Consider the following 19,581-nt stretch of genomic DNA (forward strand, 5'->3'; position numbering starts at 1 on the left):
CCGATGTTAAAGGAGACCTATTATACTGCTTTTCCAGTCCTATATTGTAGTTCTGTGACTCCTGTATGGCAGCTTTGCATGATTCAAAGTTCAAAAAAAATTTTTTTTTCTTATACTAATTATTCATGTAGGCCTTCATTTCAGCCTCTGTCTGAACAAGCTGTAGATGCTCCTGTCTCTTTAAGCCCCCCTCCCCTCTCAAAGCCCACTGTCTTCTGATTGGCCAAGAACTGAAGCATGTTACCAGGCTGTTGTTGTTGCTGGGCGGAACAGGCAGACTGAGCGTTGCCCTTAGTGTGGGAGCACATGACCATATATGGCACACCGGCTCCGTCTGGCTCGCTATTGCGTAGAACGGAGCCATTGGTAGAAAAAACAGAGCGTTCAGAACAGGAGGAAATCTGAGGTTTTGGCTCATAGTGATTTCTTATAAATGCTTTAATCTCATTTTTTGAAACTTTGGTCATGTTGTTGAGTTTTAAAAAGATTACAACAAACTTAATGTACTCCAGTGTTTCAGTGCTTTCTTCAAATGTAAACCTGCTGGGTTTTAGGCCAGACAATTGCATTAGAATGTTGATTAAACCATTGTTTGTATCCTCTTTGTAATGTAAAGAAAACTGACACCTCTTTGTTTAGTGCCAGAAGGACAGTTTTTCGACTGTTTCATTGACACTTAAGACAGGGTTACAACCATTTTGTAGACAAGCCCTGTTGTTCTCCATGATTAGTTTAGAGCAAAAGACTGTTTATTCCTGTAGATTGAAGGGGGTTTCACGTCTGGGAATTGGCGCTCTTTTGTTCGACCAAAAGTACCATAGAGCAGTAAGGTACACCCTTCCTAATTGGGTGACGAAGAAGTAACCAAATGACCAATGGCTTTGGTCCTGAGCCATTTGAAGGAAAAGACCCGCCCATATACCTGGAGGATATTAACAATTAGTTTTGTGAGAATCAGGACGGTAAGCTGTAAATCTGAAAAGAGGAACAACTTTCCAGTCCACTGCAGTGTTATTTGTTTGTTCTGTAATGCCATCTCTTTATTCACTAATTTTTGTAATTAAATCTTTTTGTTAATTTTCATTGGACTGAGCCTCTCCTTTCTCAAAATCTGAAAAAACGCAACAATGTTTAACATGAACATCCAACAATATAACATTGTAGATAAGTCATAAAATGTGGAAAAGCATAAGAGGTCTCCTTTAACTGAGATGCCTTCACTTGAAAGTGATGGCCTCTGAGGCAGCTGCCTTCCGTCTCGGCATTGAGACTAAAATCTAATTTCTAAGTGATCAAACATCAAACAGGCAACAACGCCAACTCCAGGTAGAACAGAAACACAGAAACTAGGCCTGATGTTTAGTCACGTGTTTATTGGCTGAAGCAGCTCAGTGACGACTGCAGACTTCAGCCTGCAGATACCAGGATGATGATGATGGGGGACGGCCCTAAACCCGCGTGGACTCGCAGACCAGGTTTCAGCCGAACCAGGTTCACGTGGTCCTGTGTTTCTTTAACTTGTTGTGAGCTCGATACTCTCTGACCTCCGCCACAGGATGGTGACCTGTCTGCTAAATGTTCAGATTTCCCATGAGCCTCAGCTTCTCCTCAGGCCTGCTGGTTCACAGTTGGTGTGTTTCACGATGCTCGTGATGATGGCGTCGAACACGGAGGCGGGGCAGCAGCGGTGGAGGAACGGGAGCAGCCACCCCATCTGTCCGGGGGTGTACACGGGTCTGGGGTGGACCGAAAGCAGAGCGTGACGCATGGCGTCCAGCACCGGAGACAGATCCTCCGCCGACTGCTGGGACATCTGGGACAGGCTGCTGGGGAGAGACGAGATGTACGCCTTCCCATAATCCTCTCTGGCCTCAGAGGAAGCGGCGTTGAGGATCTCGTCTCTGTAGCGAGCGACGTCATCGCTGTTCCCAAAGATGCCTGAGGGAGAGAAAGAGGCTGGCTTTATAACGAGGGACAGAGACGATCAGGAATATAACAGAAGTCTTCAGGTTCAACATGTGGCTGTATGTTTGTAAGCTGCGTTATTTCTAGTTTCTGAATAAACGCTTCGTCTTCGCCGCGTCACGCTTCTCAAAACAGGAAGCTAGAAGACGAGACAGAAATAACGTGAAACCAGAAGCGACAGAGACTCAAAGGTTGTGCCTACTGTTATCTGGTGATGTTTCCTGGTCCAATCCGTAACAACGATAAGGACGACAGAAGTGATTTGTGTATCCAGTGTGAAATGCGCCTTAATACAGCAGAGTGCACTGGTGGATTCTACTTTGGCCAGGCATCTCTTGATCTTTTTATGGAATTGAGAAATGAACATTCGGCGGTGAAGATGGCGATAATAGCGAACACGGGTGAAGATGGCACAAAGGATGGCATGTGGAATGGGGAAACCCCGTCGGCGAGTGGACCTGCTGGGACTGAGCAAGGAATCAGACCTGGAAGTAATGAGGCGATTGGTGAAATGTTTGTGCAACATGATCTTGGATATAGATGCAAAGATGTGTCAACGCAAATGAACGTGTGTGGGACAAAACTACAAACAGACGCGAATCGACGGAAGAATAACACTTCATTTTTCCAAACGCATAATCATGCTAAAGTCAGATGGGATATTCGATCAAAACCTAGAGGCTTACTAGGGTGACATTTAAATATAAGAAGCATTGCATCAAAGACTGATGAAGTGGAGAAACTCCTCACGGACTCAAACATAGACTTTCTTTGTCTTTCTGAAACTTGGTTAACACAAACATCGTCACATGCGTCGTTTGTTTTCCCAGGGTAGAGTATATTTAGAAAAGACAAAAAGAAAGGAAAAGTTGGAGGGTTACTTATTTATGTAAAAGATCATATAAAGTGTAAACAGATAGAGATAAGTGAAAAGTTGCAGACAGAAACAGAATGTTTGGCAATCACCATAACCTTGTGACCACAAATGTCATTTATATTGGTTGGTATTTATCGACAAAACCTCTTCAGATGTTACTTTTTATAACTCATTTAAGGATATTTTAAAAGATATGCAAAGCCACGGAAGTGATTGTTTTAGGGGATTTTAATGTCAACTGGACAGATAAGAAAAGTAGGAAAAAACTGAAAGAAATTACTGGTCAGTATGGTTTTAGCCATGATAAATGGACCTACTAGAATAACTCGAATAAGTAAAACTCAGATTGATCTTGTATTTTCCGATAAACCTGACAGAATTATCAAATCTTTTAATTTTGTTACAGGAATTTCTGATCACAATCTAGTACTCATTGCCAGGAAGTTAAGGTTTATTTTTTTACACTTTAGGATATGGAAGAAAGATTCAAAAACTCAGATTGGGATAGGTTAACTAGCAATGAAGAAACAAATGTATTTTGTAAGGTTTTTATAGATACTGTCAACAATGTTCAGGATAAATTTATTAAGAAAATAGATAATAGACATAAAAATATAAACCTACCTTGATTGACAGAACATATTTGGAATTTGATGAAGAAAAGAGACCATCTACTCAAAAAGACATTAAAATCTGGCATTGATACTGATATGCGTCTCTTTAAAGAATACCGTAACAAAGTAGTAAATTAACTTAGGAAGGCGAAAGCAAACTTCTTTATTGACCTCATTAAACAGACTAAAGGAAATAATCACTTACTCTGGAAATACATTAATAACCTCTCTCGAAAGGAAGATAAAAGTATTAAGTTTTATGAGATGAAGATCAACAATATATTAACACAGGAGGAGAATGAAATCGTTTGTTTTTCAAAGACTCTGTTCATGCTTTAGTTGATCAATTTGGGATTAGGAAAATCAATATCATACCACCACATAGCACCTACCCTGTTTTTTCTTTAACAGAGGTCTGTGAACAAGAAGTTCTGAATATTTTAAAAGGTTTAAAGAACTCAACAGCTCAGGATATATATGGGATGGATTCCTGCTTGATAAAGAGGAATGCCATAACTTTGTGTTCCTCAGTTACAAAACTGATAAATAACTCTTTTGGACAAGCTGTGTTCCCTGAGAGTTTAAAAGATGCAGTAATCACTCCAATTTTCAAGGGGGGAGACCATTCTGAAATTGCCAACTACAGACCAGTTAGTATCCTGCCAGTAACATCTAAGGAAATGCAGTTTAGACCGAAACGTTCAACAGAGACAGCCCTCTGTTATTTTGTGGAACAGTTAAAAGGCATGTTGGATAAAGGAGGGGTGGTAGGAGCCATCTTTTTAGATTTAAATAAGGCATTCGATACAGTCAATCACAATGTGCTGTTCTCTAAATTATCAACTCATAATGTCTCAGCAAATGCTAATGAATGGATGGCTTCATATTTCATATTAAGAATTAAAGGAACAACCTCTTCTTTCTTAGATTGTCCTACTGGTGTTCTGCAAGGTTCAGTTTTAGGCATGCTCTTATTCATTTAAATGATCTACCATCTATCTGTCCAGAAGTTAATATGCAAATGTATGCAGATGATACGGTTATTTATGTCCATGCTAAATCTAAACAGCAAGCTGCATCTCTAATCACAGGAGCTATGGAGAAAATCGCAGATTAGATGACATACTCCTGTTTGACACCAAATTTATCCAATACGGTTAGTATGTATTTCTCCATTAGAGGAAGTAAATGCACTCCTCCAGAGATTAGTATTAAAGGACAAAGGGCACAGGATGTTCAGCAGGTTAAATATTTAGGTGTGATTATTGATAGAGGTCTAACCTTCAAAACACATTAAGGTATAATCTGGCTCATTTCAGATTTAAAAGAAATCAAATGAATACAGATGCAGCAAAACTGTACATGCATGCAATGATACTGTCACATTTTTCATATTGTAGCACAACCTGGTCTCAAACAAGTGCATCCACTTCAGAGTCTGTATAAACAAGTATTGAAAGTCATGGATAAAAAAACCTAATTCTCCTCATTATTGTAATATAGTCAAAAAGCATAACCTGTTGACTTTTGAAAACTTCCTGTTTATGTCCAATGTTGGGTTTGTATATAAGATCATTCATGACTTAGCACCACAACCTCTCAAACAGGATGTAACAATAAGCAGACTGGGCTCAATGTTAACAAGAGCTTCCTCTAGAGGGGACTGTTGTGTTAAGTATTGGTCTACGACATTTGGACAAAACTGCTTTTCAGTAAAGGCAGCTGGGATGTGGAATTGTTTACCACTGAGTGTCAGAGAATGCAGTACACTCAAAAATTTTAAAGGTAGTGTGAAAATATGGTTGAAGGACAATCAGGTATGTAGTCACTGAGCTATGAGACACTGAATGTGGTCAGTGTGTTTTTTACTGTGTATGGTAAAATTTTTGTAATGACAGTTTGTTTATTTTTGTATTTGGATAGTTGATGTTGTTTATTATGGTTTTGGGAGGTTTGGTATTTTTTAGTTTGTTAGATTTGGCTTATTTCAATTGGTTGACGTTTATCTATATATTTATGAAATGTAAGGTTTGGTTTTGGGATTATTATTATTATTTTTTTTTTTTTTTATTGTAATATTTTTCACGCTATTGGCACCTGGCCAGGGACTGCAGATGGGAATTAGCTTTTAGCTAAATCTGGTACAGTACATATACTGTGCATTGTCCCTGTTAAATAAATAAAAATAAATTTTAAAAAATCTTTCATTTTGAATGTTTTACACGCTAATTTCGCTTCCAAAAAGGAAACGAATTGACCGAGGTTCACAGACCCTCTTCATTCTTTGTTCAAAAAGGATCAAATAAATTTCCAAAACAAATAACAGATATATGGTGGTTTTGAATTACAAATGAATTACAGATTACCCAATGATACCTGGACCGATGGAGCTCCTTTCACTGGTGACTTTGTGTGTTCGTTTAGACTTTTAATTGTAATATTAGCTTTAATTTAGTGTCCATAAAGGTCTGCTGCTGTGAGCAGGTCATCTTCGTGGTTAACTCGTGGACTACACACCACACCTGTACTCAGAGTTAATGAGATCTATTAATAAAATCTCTTTAGACTTGATCCTGACTTGTTCCTCTGCATCACGTTTAAACAGCAGCCCAGCCGAGATTTAGTGAGGAACTCTGAACTCATTAATGGGTTCTTAGATGGGGTCCATCTTTATAGGAATGATTCTAAATGTTTTCACATATTCACATATATACGGAAGCAGCGTCTGTAGTGTGGTGCTGCAAAGTGAAGCCATGTGGTTCCTCAACAAAAAACTGTTTTCAGAGTGTCTCACAAGTTTTTTACTTGTAAATTTGTGAGAAAAACACTTTAGCCCTGGAGTGTTTTCTCGGGTTATACCCCCTCTCCCCTGCCTTCTGGATGCTTTTACTACAGTGGACCTATGTGCAGTTTCACCTTTACATCTTAATCATATTATACATAAAAGAAGAGTCCATAAAATACTAAATAAAGAATTGCAACACTGAAGATATTTACAATTTTACTTAATGCCCTGCCAACAAGCCTCCCCGCCTCTGTCTGTCGCCACGGTGTCAGATTTAGCCGTTAACGTGTCTTAAAACTCCTCATATCCTGATACTGTCATCTGACGATCTTCTGGGGAAAATACGGAGCATGCCACGTTATGAAGAAAACTTGAACACGCCCCTTTAATGCGAATGTGCATCAACTCTAGTTAAGTGTAGCGTCAGAGTTTGTTCCTTGATAACCCTTAGTTAAATCTGAGCAGGTCAAACTGCCTTCGTAATCCAGACCTCACATGAGCCACATAATCATTTCCTGTCTCTCTCTACTGGCTGTCAGAAAAATAAACGAGTGAAACAGGTGGAGTGTGACTGAGCAATGAGAAGGAGGTCTGACTTAAAGACAGGGTCGGTTCATGTAAAGTCTCATGGTGTCGAATCACAAGCGTTGATTTAGTTCCGTTGCACAGCAGGAGGTAGTTAACACAAGTTTAAAAGCAGACCTACTTGTTCTGAAGCCTGCAGGTTGAATTAAAGCCACCTTGACGCCCCACGCCGATAACTCCATCCTCATCACCTTGGAGAAAACGCTCAGCGCTGCCTTGGAGGCTCCGTAAGCAGCAAACATGGGCATAGGCACCTCCCCTGCAGGAGAAGCATGAACACACAGCCATATGTTCATGAAGACTTTAAGAAACGTTCTCCTCGTTCTCTTTCCTCACGGCCGTTCATGTTCCTGTGAGGAGCTCCGATCCCTGAAACCGATAACCTAGTATGAAAAGGACAGACTTAAGTAAAGTACAAGTACTGCAAAGTTATCCAGTACAAATCTTAAATTTCACCTCTGACTGAAAGTAGAAACTCCCCTAAAATCAGCAGCGGAGGTTTGCTGTGGAAAACTGACGGCAGCCCATAAGTGAAACTGATTTGTAGTTCTTAAATGAAGACACGCCGCGGACCATTGAACCTGTATCAGGCCTACCTGCCATGCTGGACACATTGACGATGCGTCCTCTGGACCTCCTCAGCAGAGGGAGGAACACCTGACACATCTTCACAGCCGCCAGGAAGTTCACCTCCATACAGCGTCTGTAGGTTGTGAGGGGGAGGAGCTCTGCGTCCACAGGACAGTAAAGGACTCCTGCATTATTCACCAAAGCCCACAACCCTGCAGGGACGGGAAACAAGAACACTTGTTGGTGCGTGCAGTGTCTATTATTATGTATTTACAGCAGCATGGCTCAGTGTGTGGTGTCAGTCCAGACTGAAATACACCTATTGGATGGATTGAGATGACTGAAAAGGTTTACACCCCCACCTGTCACTGACGCAGTGTTCAAGCTTACCTGTGTCAGCCACCTGAGTGCAGATGTAGCGGTGTGCTGTCTCTATCTGGGCGATGTCGGTCACGTCGAGCTGCAGCACCTGCACGTTCTCAGATCTGCGTTCTCTCAGCTGCTGAGCTCCAGGTCCGTTCACATCCAGCACCCCAGCAAACACCGTCAGTTCGGTATCACTGAGCTGCTGAGCCAGAGCCAGACCGAACCCTGAGTCGCAACCTGGGATAAGAAGAAAAATATGTTCAGCAACTAGACCGAACCCCGAGTCGCAACCTGGGACAGGAGAAAACCATGTCTGCCCATTGATCCATGGGAGATCTGGTGTTATAGGTTTGTTGAGTCGTGACTCCTAACAGAATCAGAATTCGGTTTATTGCCAGGTACATTTTCAAATACAAGGAGTTTGCCTTGGTATAAATTGGTGTTTACAGTACACCATCCATCATCAACCGCTTATCCTGCGTACAGGGTCGCGGGGTGCTGGAGCCAATCCCAGCTGACATCGGGCGAAAGGCGGGGTACACCCTGGACAGGTCGCCAGTGCATCGCAGGGCCACACATAGACTCGACAACCACTCACATCCACACCTAAGGACAATTTTAGAGACACCAATTAACCTAGCCTGCATGTCTTTGGATGGTGGGAGGAAGCCGAAGCACCTGGAGAGAACCCACGCGGACACAGGGAGAACATGCGAACTCCACACAGAAAGGCCGGGGCAACCAGGGTTTGAACCGTTTGCAGTACACAAGAACATAAATAAAAATTTACATATATAAAAAGTAAGGAGTTGGGGAGGGAGGCCTGATAGTCAGTGACAGTGGGGGTCCCAGGTCTTGTTGAGTAGGCCCACTGAAGTCAGAAAGAAAGGGTTGTTATGGCGGTGTAGAAGTGCATCATCATTGACTTTGGCAGGCTGAACTTCTTCAGCTGCCGCAGTAAGTACATCCTCTGCTGGGCCTTCTTGGTGATGGAGGTGATGTTCAGCTCCCACTTGAGGAGGGAGATGATGGTGCCCAGGAAGCTGAAGGAGTCCACAGTTGCGACGGGGGGCTCACCCAGGATGATGGGGGAGGGTGGGGCTGGGCTCTTCCTGAAGTCCACGACCATCTCCACTGTCTTCTGAACGTTGGACTCCAGACTGTTCTGGCTGCACCAGGTCACCAGATGGTCGATCTCCCACCTGTAGGCGGACTCATCCCCACCAGAGATGAGCCCAGTGAGGGTGGTGTCATCTGCAAACTTCAGGAGCTTGACAGACTGGTGACTGGAGGTGCAGCTGTTGGTGTACAGGAAAAAGTCAGTGGTGTGACGGGGGATGGTGACCGGTCTGGCCCATTGTTTTCAAAGCGACAGTAAAACTGGTTCAACTCGTTGGCAAGGCGTGAGTCGTTGGATGGACTGAGGGGATTTAGGTTTGTTGCTGGTGATCTGAATCTGAATTCTCTCCAGACAGAAGCAGAGTAATTTCTTGAGAACTGGTGCTGTAGTCTCTCTGAGTAAGGCTGTTTAGCCTCTCGCACCGCCTTGCTAAACCTGTACTTTGACTCCTTAAACCTGGCCCGGTCGCCACTCCCATATGCCTCCTCCTTTTCCAACCTCAGCTGTCTGAGTTTAGCCGTGAACCAGGGTTTGTCATTGTTATAACTCACCCTGGTACGTGTTGGTATGCAGGTGTCCTCACAGAAGCTGATGTAGGATGTAACAGCCTCTGTAAACTCATCCAGGTTGTTGGTAACAGTCCTAAAAACCTTCCAGTCAGTGCAGTCCAAACATGCCTGGAGGTTCTCTACAGCTTCACTGGTTCACTGCTTTAATGCTAACTGTGGTGTAGCAGTGATCCAAAGTGTTCCCCTTTCTGGTTGGACACTTCATGAACTTTCTGGATTTGAGGAGTTCATGGCTGAAGTTTCCTTTGTTAAAGTCACCAAGAACAATAACTAAGGAGTCCGGGAATGTCTGCTCTACCCACAGTATCTGGTCAGCCAGCTTGCGCTGTGCGTCGTGCACGATGGCATGCGGTGGAACGTAAACACTGAGCAAAATGGTTTACAGTGCATCAGTAATTATTCCAGGTCATGAGAACTGTGTTGCTGAATCACTGTCACATGGTTACACCAGCCACTGTTTATGTAAAAACAGACACCTTTTGTTTTGAGTTCCATGTTCCAGGTCCGCTCTATAGACCTGGAAGCCAGCCAGCTGCAGCGTGGAGTCTGGTATCAGTCCACACAGCCACATCTTCATGAAGCACAGAACAGAAGATGAATAAAAGTCTCAGTTTTAACCACCTGAAGCTGAAGTTCGTCCAGATTATTGCACAGTGAGCGCACAACGTCTCTCCTTCCTCCGACGCCACAGACAGGAAGTTAGACAGGACAGTGTAGCCACCCTGACGTGTTCTCCATGTTTCTCAGACACCACATGCGAGTAGCAGCCACACTTTGGAAGGTTTTGGTGGCGTCTCTGCACGCTGAACTGCAGACTCGACTTCACCACTGACCGAATGGGCTGTAGCTGCTACGGTAGCGGACCAATCACACGTCGCATTAAATCAAAGAATGCCGGTGCTGATGGCTGTGAGCAAAACCTACAAATAGTATTTTATTCCAGATTTGGTGAGAAGGGTCAAAAAGCAGGAATCATGTGACTGGAGACGAAGAATACTTAAGTCAGTACCTTTAAGGTATTGGTACTCAATACCCAGCAGTAGTCTTTGTGTGTGTATTAGTGTGTATCTGACCTGTGATCAGCACCGCCCTCCTCGCCGCCGGCAGCTCTTGTCTCCTCTCAGCCACACAGATCAGGATGAAGCTGTAGCTGAGGAGGGCCCCCCCACAGACAGCTGGAGGAACACTACAGTACAGAGCGGCCCCGAAGGCCCCGAGGGCCCCGGGCCAGTACCCGTACCCACAGGCCCCTCTAACCCTCCACAGCACGGTGAAGATGAACGCAGCTGCAGCGACGACACACACACAGATTTCCATCCTCCGACTGACTGACGAGGAAACAGCGTGTCGGTCAGAAGTCAAGTGTAACCTGAAACCTGCAGCCCCGCCCTCTCTCACCTGCACAGGTATGTTGCTGCCAACAGGTGAGTATGTGTCAGGACAGGCAGGTATCAGCCCCCCCAAACAACAACGGCGGGCTGATAAAGATCTCAGTCTTGTTGTTACAAGTTTTCTTGTTTCCTGCCTGATTTTAAATTTACCCACTACTGCACTGAAGTACAACTTTGAGGTACTATGAATACTTACTTAATGATGATGATACTGCGATGCCGAACGTAACTCCGCCCCTGCTGACTTATTACCTCGTGGCCTGGATTTACCATGAGGATCTTGTATTTATTATCTGTCTGGGTAGTATAACATCTGCTGACCCGTTATTACCTCCCAGATCAATAACGTTGGCAGAGTGGCCGACTGATCAGCTGATCTGATCATGTGACATCCCAAACAGGTGATGTTTCTAAGGTGAGAAGCTGCAGAAGAACTCAGGTGTTTTAAATATCCAGTACATGAAAGTACTGAAGCATGTGAGTATTTGTTACTTTACCCTGCAGACTGACTGCATCAGTACATGAAAGTACTGCAGTATGTGAGTATTTGTGATTCTTGCTCAGTTTCTGGACTGAACCAGACCAGCTGGAGAAGTGAGACCATCATCCTGGAGTTGGTTGGTGAACCTGCCTCAGGACGGGGGGGGGGGGGGGGGGGGGGGGGGGGGGGGGGGGGGGGGGGGGAGATGAAGATCTGCTGAGGAGGGACCGTGACGCCGAAAGGACAGGTGGGTCTGTCTGTGGATCAGTAAATCTGTTGTTGGCGTTCACTTTGTAACATACTTCGTGGTTAATGTCTGACGTAAAGGTTCAGAGGTGTTGGGAAGGTCATGCAGGAAGTTCAGGTGATCTGCAGTCTTCCAGCGTACCTGCCGCAGTCTCACCTGGATCGTGTGACGGGCTGTGTGATTATTGGGTATGTTACGGTGCTCTGGTGTTGATTGGTTCATTCAGGACTCTGAGGACTCCAGGATCCACCTCACATCTCAGTCCAGCCTCGCAGAGGATCACCTGACACCTGAGTCCAGGAAGCTCCCGTTCCAACAGGTGAGTCTCACTTTGACCATCAGAAAACTGAACCAGGTAGAAACTGAGAACCTGCAGGTTCAAGAAACGTCCGTCCTTCCTTCCTTCCTTTCTTCCTTCCTCCCTCCCTCCCTCCCTCCCTCTTTTCCTCCCTCTTTTCCTCCCTCCCTCTTTTCCTCCCTCTTTTCCTCCCTCCCTCTTTTCCTCCCTCTTTTCCTTCCTCCCTCCCTCCCTCCCTCTTTTCCTCCCTCCCTCCCTCTTTTCCTCCCTCCCTCCCTCCCTCTTTTCCTTCCTCCCTCCCTCCTTTCCTCCCTCCCTTCCTTCCTTCCTTCCTCCCTCCCTTCCTTCCCAGTAAACATCGAAGGTTAATTGAGGACAAACTGAGATGAAACAAACAATCTTTATTTTACAGCTCTGATTGAAAAACCAGTCGAGTACAAAAGATGATAAAAAAACTAAGTGAAACATCTGATTTACAGGAGAACGCTGAATATTTACAGGAAACAAAACGTCTCGTTAAACTTATGACTTCAGTTTCCCGTTACAGCCGATCTGATTGGTCGGGGTCAGGTGACCTGACGAGTCGGGTCTTCATCGAGCAATGAGTCTTCGTTTGGTCGTCTGCTCCACCAGTTTGTGATAATCCTCCAGTTTGTCTCGAACTTTATTATAAATCTGAAAACAGACAACAGGTTTCATTAATACAGGACAAGCAAAGAGCTGCTACAGTCACGGGTTCGATTCCCTCAGGGAACTTCTGCTGTCAACCCGTAAGAGAATCGCCTTAAACAACCTCTTATGTAGCAGTGAGGGGTCAACAGGAGGCAACGTGGTGAGGGGTAGGATGACTCACGTTGCTGTTGGTTTGCGTCTCGTTGAGCGTCTGCAGCAGCTGGTCGATGGCCGTGTACGGCAGCCAGACTGAAGCGGAGGTCGCTGACAGAGGCCTCTGAAACACACGGAGACGCTTCATCAGTTCGTTTGAACGTCTCGTTCGTCAGCAACAGAAACAAAGACTTTCATTCGATTAAAAACATAATTAAACATGCATGTTGGAAGTACACAGTGTGGAAGTAGTAGTTGAAGTACTCTTACTTCTATTCCAAAGTACTGGTGTCCTTTCCCCAGCAGAGCGTCCACGTACTCCATCACCAGCTCAGCTGCAGCGTCCAGCAGGTCAAAGTTCAGGTAGAGACGCAGCAGAGACGCGGCGTCCACGGCCTGAAACACACGAGTAATCACTGCCGCAGTGCATCATGGGAAACTAACCAGCTTCTGTGCAGTCACACTCTAGCTGATCCCTCACCTTGTAGGCCCTGACCAGCCAATCAGGCAGAGGGACGCCGTGTGACATCAGCTTGTTGATGACACAGCGGTGGTGGTGCCCGTTAGCAGAGGGATACCTGTCCAGGTACGAGGCCAGCAGCCGCCACGCCTCGTCTGTGGCGCTGAACACAGAAGAAGAAAGTCTGCTTATTCAACCTTTACCTGCCATAGTGCGATACGTGTGTCGCCAAAAGCTGCCTGCAGCTTCTGCTAACCTGAATGGAGGTAAAATCATCGTGGGGCTCTTCTTTAATAAAGTTACCGAATGGATGGATCAAACTGACAGTGAGACGTGTCTCGGGGTTGAGTTTTGAGTTCTCACTTTAAACATCAGAAGTTTCCCGATAAAGAAGTTAGTTTCTTTTTCTGTTTGTGCTGTGACTCACAGGAACGTTTACCTGCAGAAGGTGCTTCTGTTTACAGAAATATCCGTGTGCTCGGAGAGGAGGAAGTACACAGCGTGTTTTAGAGGCAGACGGGCGGACTTCCAGTGAGATGAACCGACTGCAAGCTGCACGTCATCGTGGTGATTTAAAATCTTTGGTAAATAAAAAAACACACCTGGACTCTTTGGTGTTGACGACAGATGACAGCTGATTGGCAGCCAACCAGGTCCAGGCTTCGTTCTGAGTCTCCTCCCCCCCGAACTGTAGCTTGATGCACCTGAAAACCGACAAGGAAAATTATAATGAAACATGTCCCAGTTTAATATTCAGATCACAGTATTCTAATTATTTCACTTGGTGACGTCAAGATTTTGAGTTTTACAAACAGGAAGTCATAGAATATATGAAACAGTTATGATGCGCATTAGGCAATAAACAAACAAACCAAACATTTAGATGAGAAGAATCAGAAACTTACTTGAAGGTCAAACTGTCAAAGACCGAAGTCAGACTCAGACTGAAGGTCTGGCAGACGGACAGAGCAGAGTCAAAGAGTCCGGCTTGAACCAACAGGGCCACCATCTCCTCTGCTGAGGCGCTGCCTGCAGACAGACAGGTGAGAGACAGGTGAGGGAGAGAGACGGACGGGCAGACGAGAGACAGGCAGGCACTTTGAAAGTCAGGCAGAGGTACTGAAGGTGGCAACAGGTGTTCTGGTACCAGCGATGGCAGCCGATGGCGGATGGTGCTGGGCGAGGGTGAGGCGGCTGCGGGACAGGATGTATTCCTTCTCCAGGTCCTTGAGTTCCAGGATGTCGACCTGACGTTTGACTGCAGGAGGAAACAGCAACAGTCAGAGAAGAAGAACACCGGACAGGTGAACCATAGCGTCAAGGGTCAAAGGTCAACAGGTTTGTACTGAAGTATAAGACTGCTGGGTGCTAACCCTGTGATCTATACGCTTTAAAATAATGAAACAGGTGAGTTAAATATTTAAAGATCAACCGTGGAGAAAAGTCCCAGATGAGTTACGATGTCATTAATAAAGACGCTCTGACACTCTCAGGTTGCTAATAAAGTTTTGTTAAAGTCTCTGAGGTCACCTGGTTCAGAGGCAAACTCTCCGTCAGAGTTTCTCTTCGGAGACGCTCCCGGACGCTCGTACTGCAGAACACAAACACATTCATCAACTAGACTCAGTACAAAATATCACCAATTGTAGTATGTGTGAGTACTACGTGCGTACTGTGTGTACAATTACCACAGCTCCGGAGGCCGGCTGGACGATCCAGGCGTACTCTGGTCTGATGAGCCGGAGACAGTTGAGAGCAGCCAGGTAACAGTTCACCTGCTTCTGAAGGCCGAGACGGGTTCGAACCTCACGACCCAGACGCATCCCGAACTCGAACATCACCGTCCCCGCTACGCACACGCACACACACACACACACGTTACAGTAACCACACAGTAGCTTCAGGCGGCACACGTGCATCGTCAGGTAAACGTGTGGCGCCCTACGCTGACCACACGTGCAGCTTCCTGCGTTGTACCTTTCCTGTAGTTGTGCCTGTTGATGTGGAAGGCGTACAGCAGCTCGTAGTAGTTGTGGGCCAGCAGGTCCAGACCTCTGGCTCTGGACTCGATGATGCTGACGACCTGATGAAGACACAACAGCCAATCATCTTCCAGGGTCACATTAACTGTTTATGGATATTAACGTTCTACTTCCTGCGTGCTGGTGATGCAGACAGGTGTAATCTACCCGCTCTTATAACTGAAGACTTTACTGACGGCGTTCTGCTGTTGTGACGCCACAGACGAGCAGAAAAATGAAACGAGTGTGTTTTTATACCAACTTCTCTGCAGAAACACAAACGACTCTTTAAATAAATAAAAGGAGGTTTGTGTTTAATTTCTGCTCCGTTATATTTAGAATATTCATGTATTACGACGTTGCTCCCTCTGTTTCATGTTAACACGCGTTAGATTATTTCTATAGTAAATAGAAACTAATAAATATCAGTTACATATTATTCAGGTGTTTGCTGTTCTAGCAGATGGTGTCATGTTACTCTTACACGTACTACATCCCTGTGTTCACTTCAGATAGTACTGCAGTACTAGCTCAGGTACAGGTTTTACCTCGTCGTGCAGGTTGACGTAGGAGAACTGGACCAGATCCTGGAGCTGAGAGCGTTCACACAGAACCACCACCAGCTGACGGAGACAGTCCAGCTGCCTGAGACCAGAACACAGTTTACACACAGATTACTACTACTGCTACTACTACTACTACTGCACACAGTGAGAAGCATCAGTGAGTACGCACATGCTGCTGTCGGGGTTCTGAATCAGGGCTTCGTACGCTTCACTGTTGTGTCCCAGATCCAGATGGTGTTTGAAGATCCGGGTCCACAGAGCGGCCTGAACAGAACCACAGACTTTATTAAGACTTAGTCACGTGGAGTCATTCAGTGAGACTACTCCTGATTTACAAACACAGCACAGAATATTAAGTATTTCAGCTTTCTCCAGGTATTTACAGGTAGATCAGCTGAATATCTTAGAGGACCTTCAGTAACAGACCAAGAGAACAGGTGAGACTGCAGATAGCAGTGTTTCCCCACGTCTGTTACCTGGCTGTTGACGTCGCTGGCGGCCTCTGTTATGGCCAGGGAGGCCAGCTGGATGACCAGCTCAGGTAGACCCACGTCCTCCAACAGCCGCAGCACCTGAACACACAGAAACAGGAAGTGTGTGAAAGGTAGTTGTGTAGTTTCAGTGACTGATGAACAGCTCTACCTGAAGATCACCTGTGTGCTGCTGACAGACAGTAATTATTTTCATTGCTGATTATTCTCTCATTAAAATTGTAAGATGTCAGTTTTCAGAACGTTCATGTCTCTCACACACCTGTTGGCCTAACAGCTCGACATCTGACACGTTTAACGCTCAATACTTTTTTCCCCCAGATCCGATTTGTTAGACAGTTCATACTGTTTAAATGTGGCTCTCAGATTTCGTGAACTGTCCGCGGCCTGAAAGTGACCCGCCTGCATGAACAACAACACGAAGTCCCACTTCTGTCGTACAGAAGTAAACAGAGCCACATAGGGTAGCTCCGAATCGCTCATACTTGCGAACCCTCACGATTTTCACAGGAGACTCCCGTTTTTCATCGTCCTCTCCCGGTTTCCTCCCGGGGTCACACTTCTCCTGAATTATGACAAATGTTCACAACTTCCCGTCCTTTCTATGATATTCATTACGGTTTCTGCTGCTGTACAACACATCTACCCCACAACACTCTCTCGCTCAACTGCGTCCCCTCGGACAGGTAGCATGCACATAACTCAGAAGAAAGTGACCCGGTGGAACTCAGGTGGCTTCCAGGTGTAAGAAAGTGAATCTTTGAGCAGATGATCGTGAGGTAGAGGTGGAGAGAGACACGTTTAATTAATGGCTTTTGTAAAGCGGCTCCGTCTACAGCAGAACTGTGACAACAGCTGCTCTGGAGTGACGTCGAAGTCGCATCAGTTCCGACCCGAGTGTCCAGACTCAGGTTGCATTTAAACAGACCCGATCTGTATCGGATTTGAACCACATATGAAAGTGTCTCAAAAATCCGACCTGGAACAGATCAGCACTTCAGAGCGGCTGAGAAATCTGTGCAGCGCCGTCTTCCTCCATGTTGTCTTTGACCCACATCCAGCCAATGAGAGCAGGCAGCTGGCAGAGATGGCAGCTTCTTTTTCCACTGCAGAACACTTTTTACTCCCCTCCAGCTCTCTGTGGCTCAGACGATCCCTGCTACCTGAGAGAGCTAATCCATCCTTTCACCCACATTCTTTGTCTTTATAATCAACAACAGCTGTTTCGTGTGTAGGTTTGCGTCATTTCGTGCCACAACAACTTCGGCAAGTTGTGTAGTGTGAACGTCACAGCGATCTGCCGACGCTGAAAGGCGTGTAGTCTGCACGAGCTTCAAGTAAAATCAGGGACAGGAAGTACTGAAGCCAGAGACGTCAGTGAGCCACGAAACTACTGGTGTTTTCAGCTCTCCAGGTGTTCTGACAGCAGACGGTGTGTCAGGTGTACCTTGTTGTAGTACTGTAACCTGGAGGTGGAGGCTGCCTCGTCCTCCTCGGTGCCCGTTAGTTTCATCAGGAACTCCTCCTTCTCCACCTCCGTCGCTGCCTCCTGGAAGCACTGCAGAGCCTGAAGGGACAACAACAACAGAGGATATATGAGGAGTCAACAGAGCCTCCACGTGTGGGGCCACATGGTCACGGTGAACAGGTCCGGCGGCTGTGACCCACCTTCTGGCCCTCCCCGTTGGCCAGGTAACACTGGCCCAACATGAAGCGGCAGGAGCCGATGTTCACCTGACACCAGGGACCAATCAGCCTCACGTACTCCTGCACACACAGAACACACAAGTGAGAAACACCTGAGACGAAGATGAAGAGGTCAGTGTGATGAGGAAGAGCGAGCGTCCAGTAGCAGACGGGCTCACCTGCAGCTGCGTGTACTGACAGTTGGCCATCAGACACTCAGGGAACTGGAAACCAGGGTTACTGGGCCAACTGGGAGACACCGGTTAAGATTCAACAACAAACAATGACCACGGGAGAAAACAGGAAATCCACTGCAGCGGCTACAGAGCCGCCGCTGGCAGCGTGTTGTTCGGCAGGTGAAGGATACAGCAGCTGAGCCAGCAGCTGGACCACGTTAGAGATCATGTGACTCCAGTTCAGCAGGGAGTTACTCTGCTGCTGCTGCTGCTGCTGCTGAGAGTAAAGCTGAGAGATGATGATCTTCCTGGCTGCAGTCTGATAGAAGAGCTCCACCACCGTCTGAGGACTCAAGGCTGCTGAGACAGGAGGCACTAGCATCACCTCATACACCCTGAACAACATGTGCATCTATCGATCCATCTTTTGTTATATTTGGAAGTCATTTCAACATCTTCCTGTTACATTATTGACCCACTCGTTTATTTGAAGGTGTTGGACACAGACAGGAAACAGAGAACAGTTTAGTTTCACTGACCTGATCTGCCGCTGGAGAGCGTCGGCGTGTCGGACAGCTCCAACACCGTGAGGTGCTGCAGGTTAGCGTCTCTGCAGGAGGTCAAAGGTCAGAGGTCAGCACACCTGTGAACATGTCTCTTACTGCCTGCTAGGGCTGAACGATTTCACGATTTGTTTCTTTTCGTCTGTTTTAACGGTTTATTGTTGATGTCCGATCGGGAGTCTGGGTGTTTTATTTAAAAAAACCGACCGGATTCTCCATGCCGTTCTGTGTCGGACTTCCTGTCTGCTTCATCTGCTGCTTCACACGGCTTCCATCAAAAATAGACTGGCAGTAAACTTAAATAAATAAATTGCTAATCAAGTCGTCGTCACAACATCTGATTAGGGACGCAACGATTACAGATTTTGTTGGTACGATTATTGTCAGAGAAATAATCACGGTTTCACGATTATTATGTATTAATTTCACAACACTGGTAATGACTTAAGTTCATTTTTAATATTTAATTACATTAATTATATTTCTATAGTATGTAAGTATTATTAATATAAGAGGAATATTAATTTTTATCCCCCAGGGGAAATTGTTATAAACTGAACTGTTACCGTCTTCAAATCTCATCAATACATGTGTTTTAACCAGAACAAAGAAATATGACCACATTACTCCTATTTTAGCTTCATTACACTGGCTCCCAGTATGTTTTAGAATTGACTTTAAAATTCTATTGATCACTTTTAAAGCTCTTCATGGCCTCTCGCCTTGTTATATTTCTGACCTTTTAGTCCCATACGCACCAGCACGTACCTTGAGATCCTCGGGCAGAGGTCTGTTGTCTGTTCCAGAGTCTCGACTGAAAACTAAAGGGGACAGAGCGTTTGCTGTCAGGGCCCCGAGGCTCTGGAACAGCCTGCCCGAGGAAATCAGGTCGGCTGAGTCAGTGAACTCTTTTAAGTCCCTTCTT

The 19,581-nt window shown here is 45.6% G+C and overlaps 2 protein-coding genes across 6 annotated transcripts in view; both read right to left on the reverse strand.

Moving 5' to 3' along the window:
• Window positions 1–1,353: 1,353 nt before the first annotated feature.
• hsd17b2 (hydroxysteroid (17-beta) dehydrogenase 2) lies at window positions 1,354–10,768 on the reverse strand. The gene is made up of 5 exons (XM_046036994.1): window positions 10,525–10,768; window positions 7,787–7,999; window positions 7,423–7,608; window positions 6,948–7,085; window positions 1,354–1,938 (listed from the first exon to the last, which is right to left on the reverse strand). The coding sequence occupies exons 1-5, from the start codon at window positions 10,766–10,768 to the stop codon at window positions 1,598–1,600; spliced, it is 1,122 nt and encodes a 373-aa protein (XP_045892950.1). The 3' UTR covers window positions 1,354–1,597.
• A 1,481-nt stretch (window positions 10,769–12,249) lies between these two features.
• Window positions 12,250–19,581, reverse strand: part of nup160 (nucleoporin 160) — a 19,761-nt gene continuing 12,429 nt past the window's right edge. For 2 of the 5 annotated variants that reach the window (XM_046037970.1, XM_046037971.1), the window contains exons 17-34: window positions 18,633–18,703; window positions 18,285–18,453; window positions 18,097–18,166; window positions 17,900–17,998; window positions 17,679–17,798; window positions 16,217–16,312; window positions 15,910–16,004; window positions 15,723–15,819; window positions 15,131–15,236; window positions 14,842–15,002; window positions 14,684–14,744; window positions 14,301–14,411; window positions 14,059–14,182; window positions 13,756–13,857; window positions 13,175–13,316; window positions 12,964–13,089; window positions 12,722–12,817; window positions 12,250–12,543 (exon numbers count right to left, since the gene is read on the reverse strand). In XM_046037970.1, the coding sequence (XP_045893926.1) occupies window positions 12,460–12,543; window positions 12,722–12,817; window positions 12,964–13,089; window positions 13,175–13,316; window positions 13,756–13,857; window positions 14,059–14,182; window positions 14,301–14,411; window positions 14,684–14,744; window positions 14,842–15,002; window positions 15,131–15,236; window positions 15,723–15,819; window positions 15,910–16,004; window positions 16,217–16,312; window positions 17,679–17,798; window positions 17,900–17,998; window positions 18,097–18,166; window positions 18,285–18,453; window positions 18,633–18,703 (1,930 nt within the window). In that variant the 3' untranslated portion in view covers window positions 12,250–12,459. The remainder of the gene's footprint in view (window positions 12,544–12,721; window positions 12,818–12,963; window positions 13,090–13,174; window positions 13,317–13,755; window positions 13,858–14,058; window positions 14,183–14,300; window positions 14,412–14,683; window positions 14,745–14,841; window positions 15,003–15,130; window positions 15,237–15,722; window positions 15,820–15,909; window positions 16,005–16,216; window positions 16,313–17,678; window positions 17,799–17,899; window positions 17,999–18,096; window positions 18,167–18,284; window positions 18,454–18,632; window positions 18,704–19,581) is intronic. The other 3 variants (XM_046037974.1, XM_046037972.1, XM_046037973.1) reach the window with 2 other exon arrangements.

This window comes from Micropterus dolomieu, linkage group LG22, assembly GCF_021292245.1.
Source record: "Micropterus dolomieu isolate WLL.071019.BEF.003 ecotype Adirondacks linkage group LG22, ASM2129224v1, whole genome shotgun sequence".
NCBI classification, from domain to species: Eukaryota; Metazoa; Chordata; class Actinopteri; order Centrarchiformes; family Centrarchidae; genus Micropterus; species Micropterus dolomieu.

What these genes read in the sequence shown, in the direction of transcription:
- hsd17b2 (XM_046036994.1), bottom strand. Translation starts at nt 10,768, where the DNA reads ATGGAAATCTGTGTGTGTGTCGTCGCTGCAGCTGCGTTCATCTTCACC. An exon ending in GAGGGCGGTGCTGATCACAG is followed by an intron (nt 8,000 to 10,524) that starts GTCAGATACACA and finishes TTCTTATCCCAG; the next exon opens with GTTGCGACTCAGGGTTCGGT. An exon ending in CACTCAGGTGGCTGACACAG is followed by an intron (nt 7,609 to 7,786) that starts GTAAGCTTGAAC and finishes CCGTCCCTGCAG; the next exon opens with GGTTGTGGGCTTTGGTGAAT.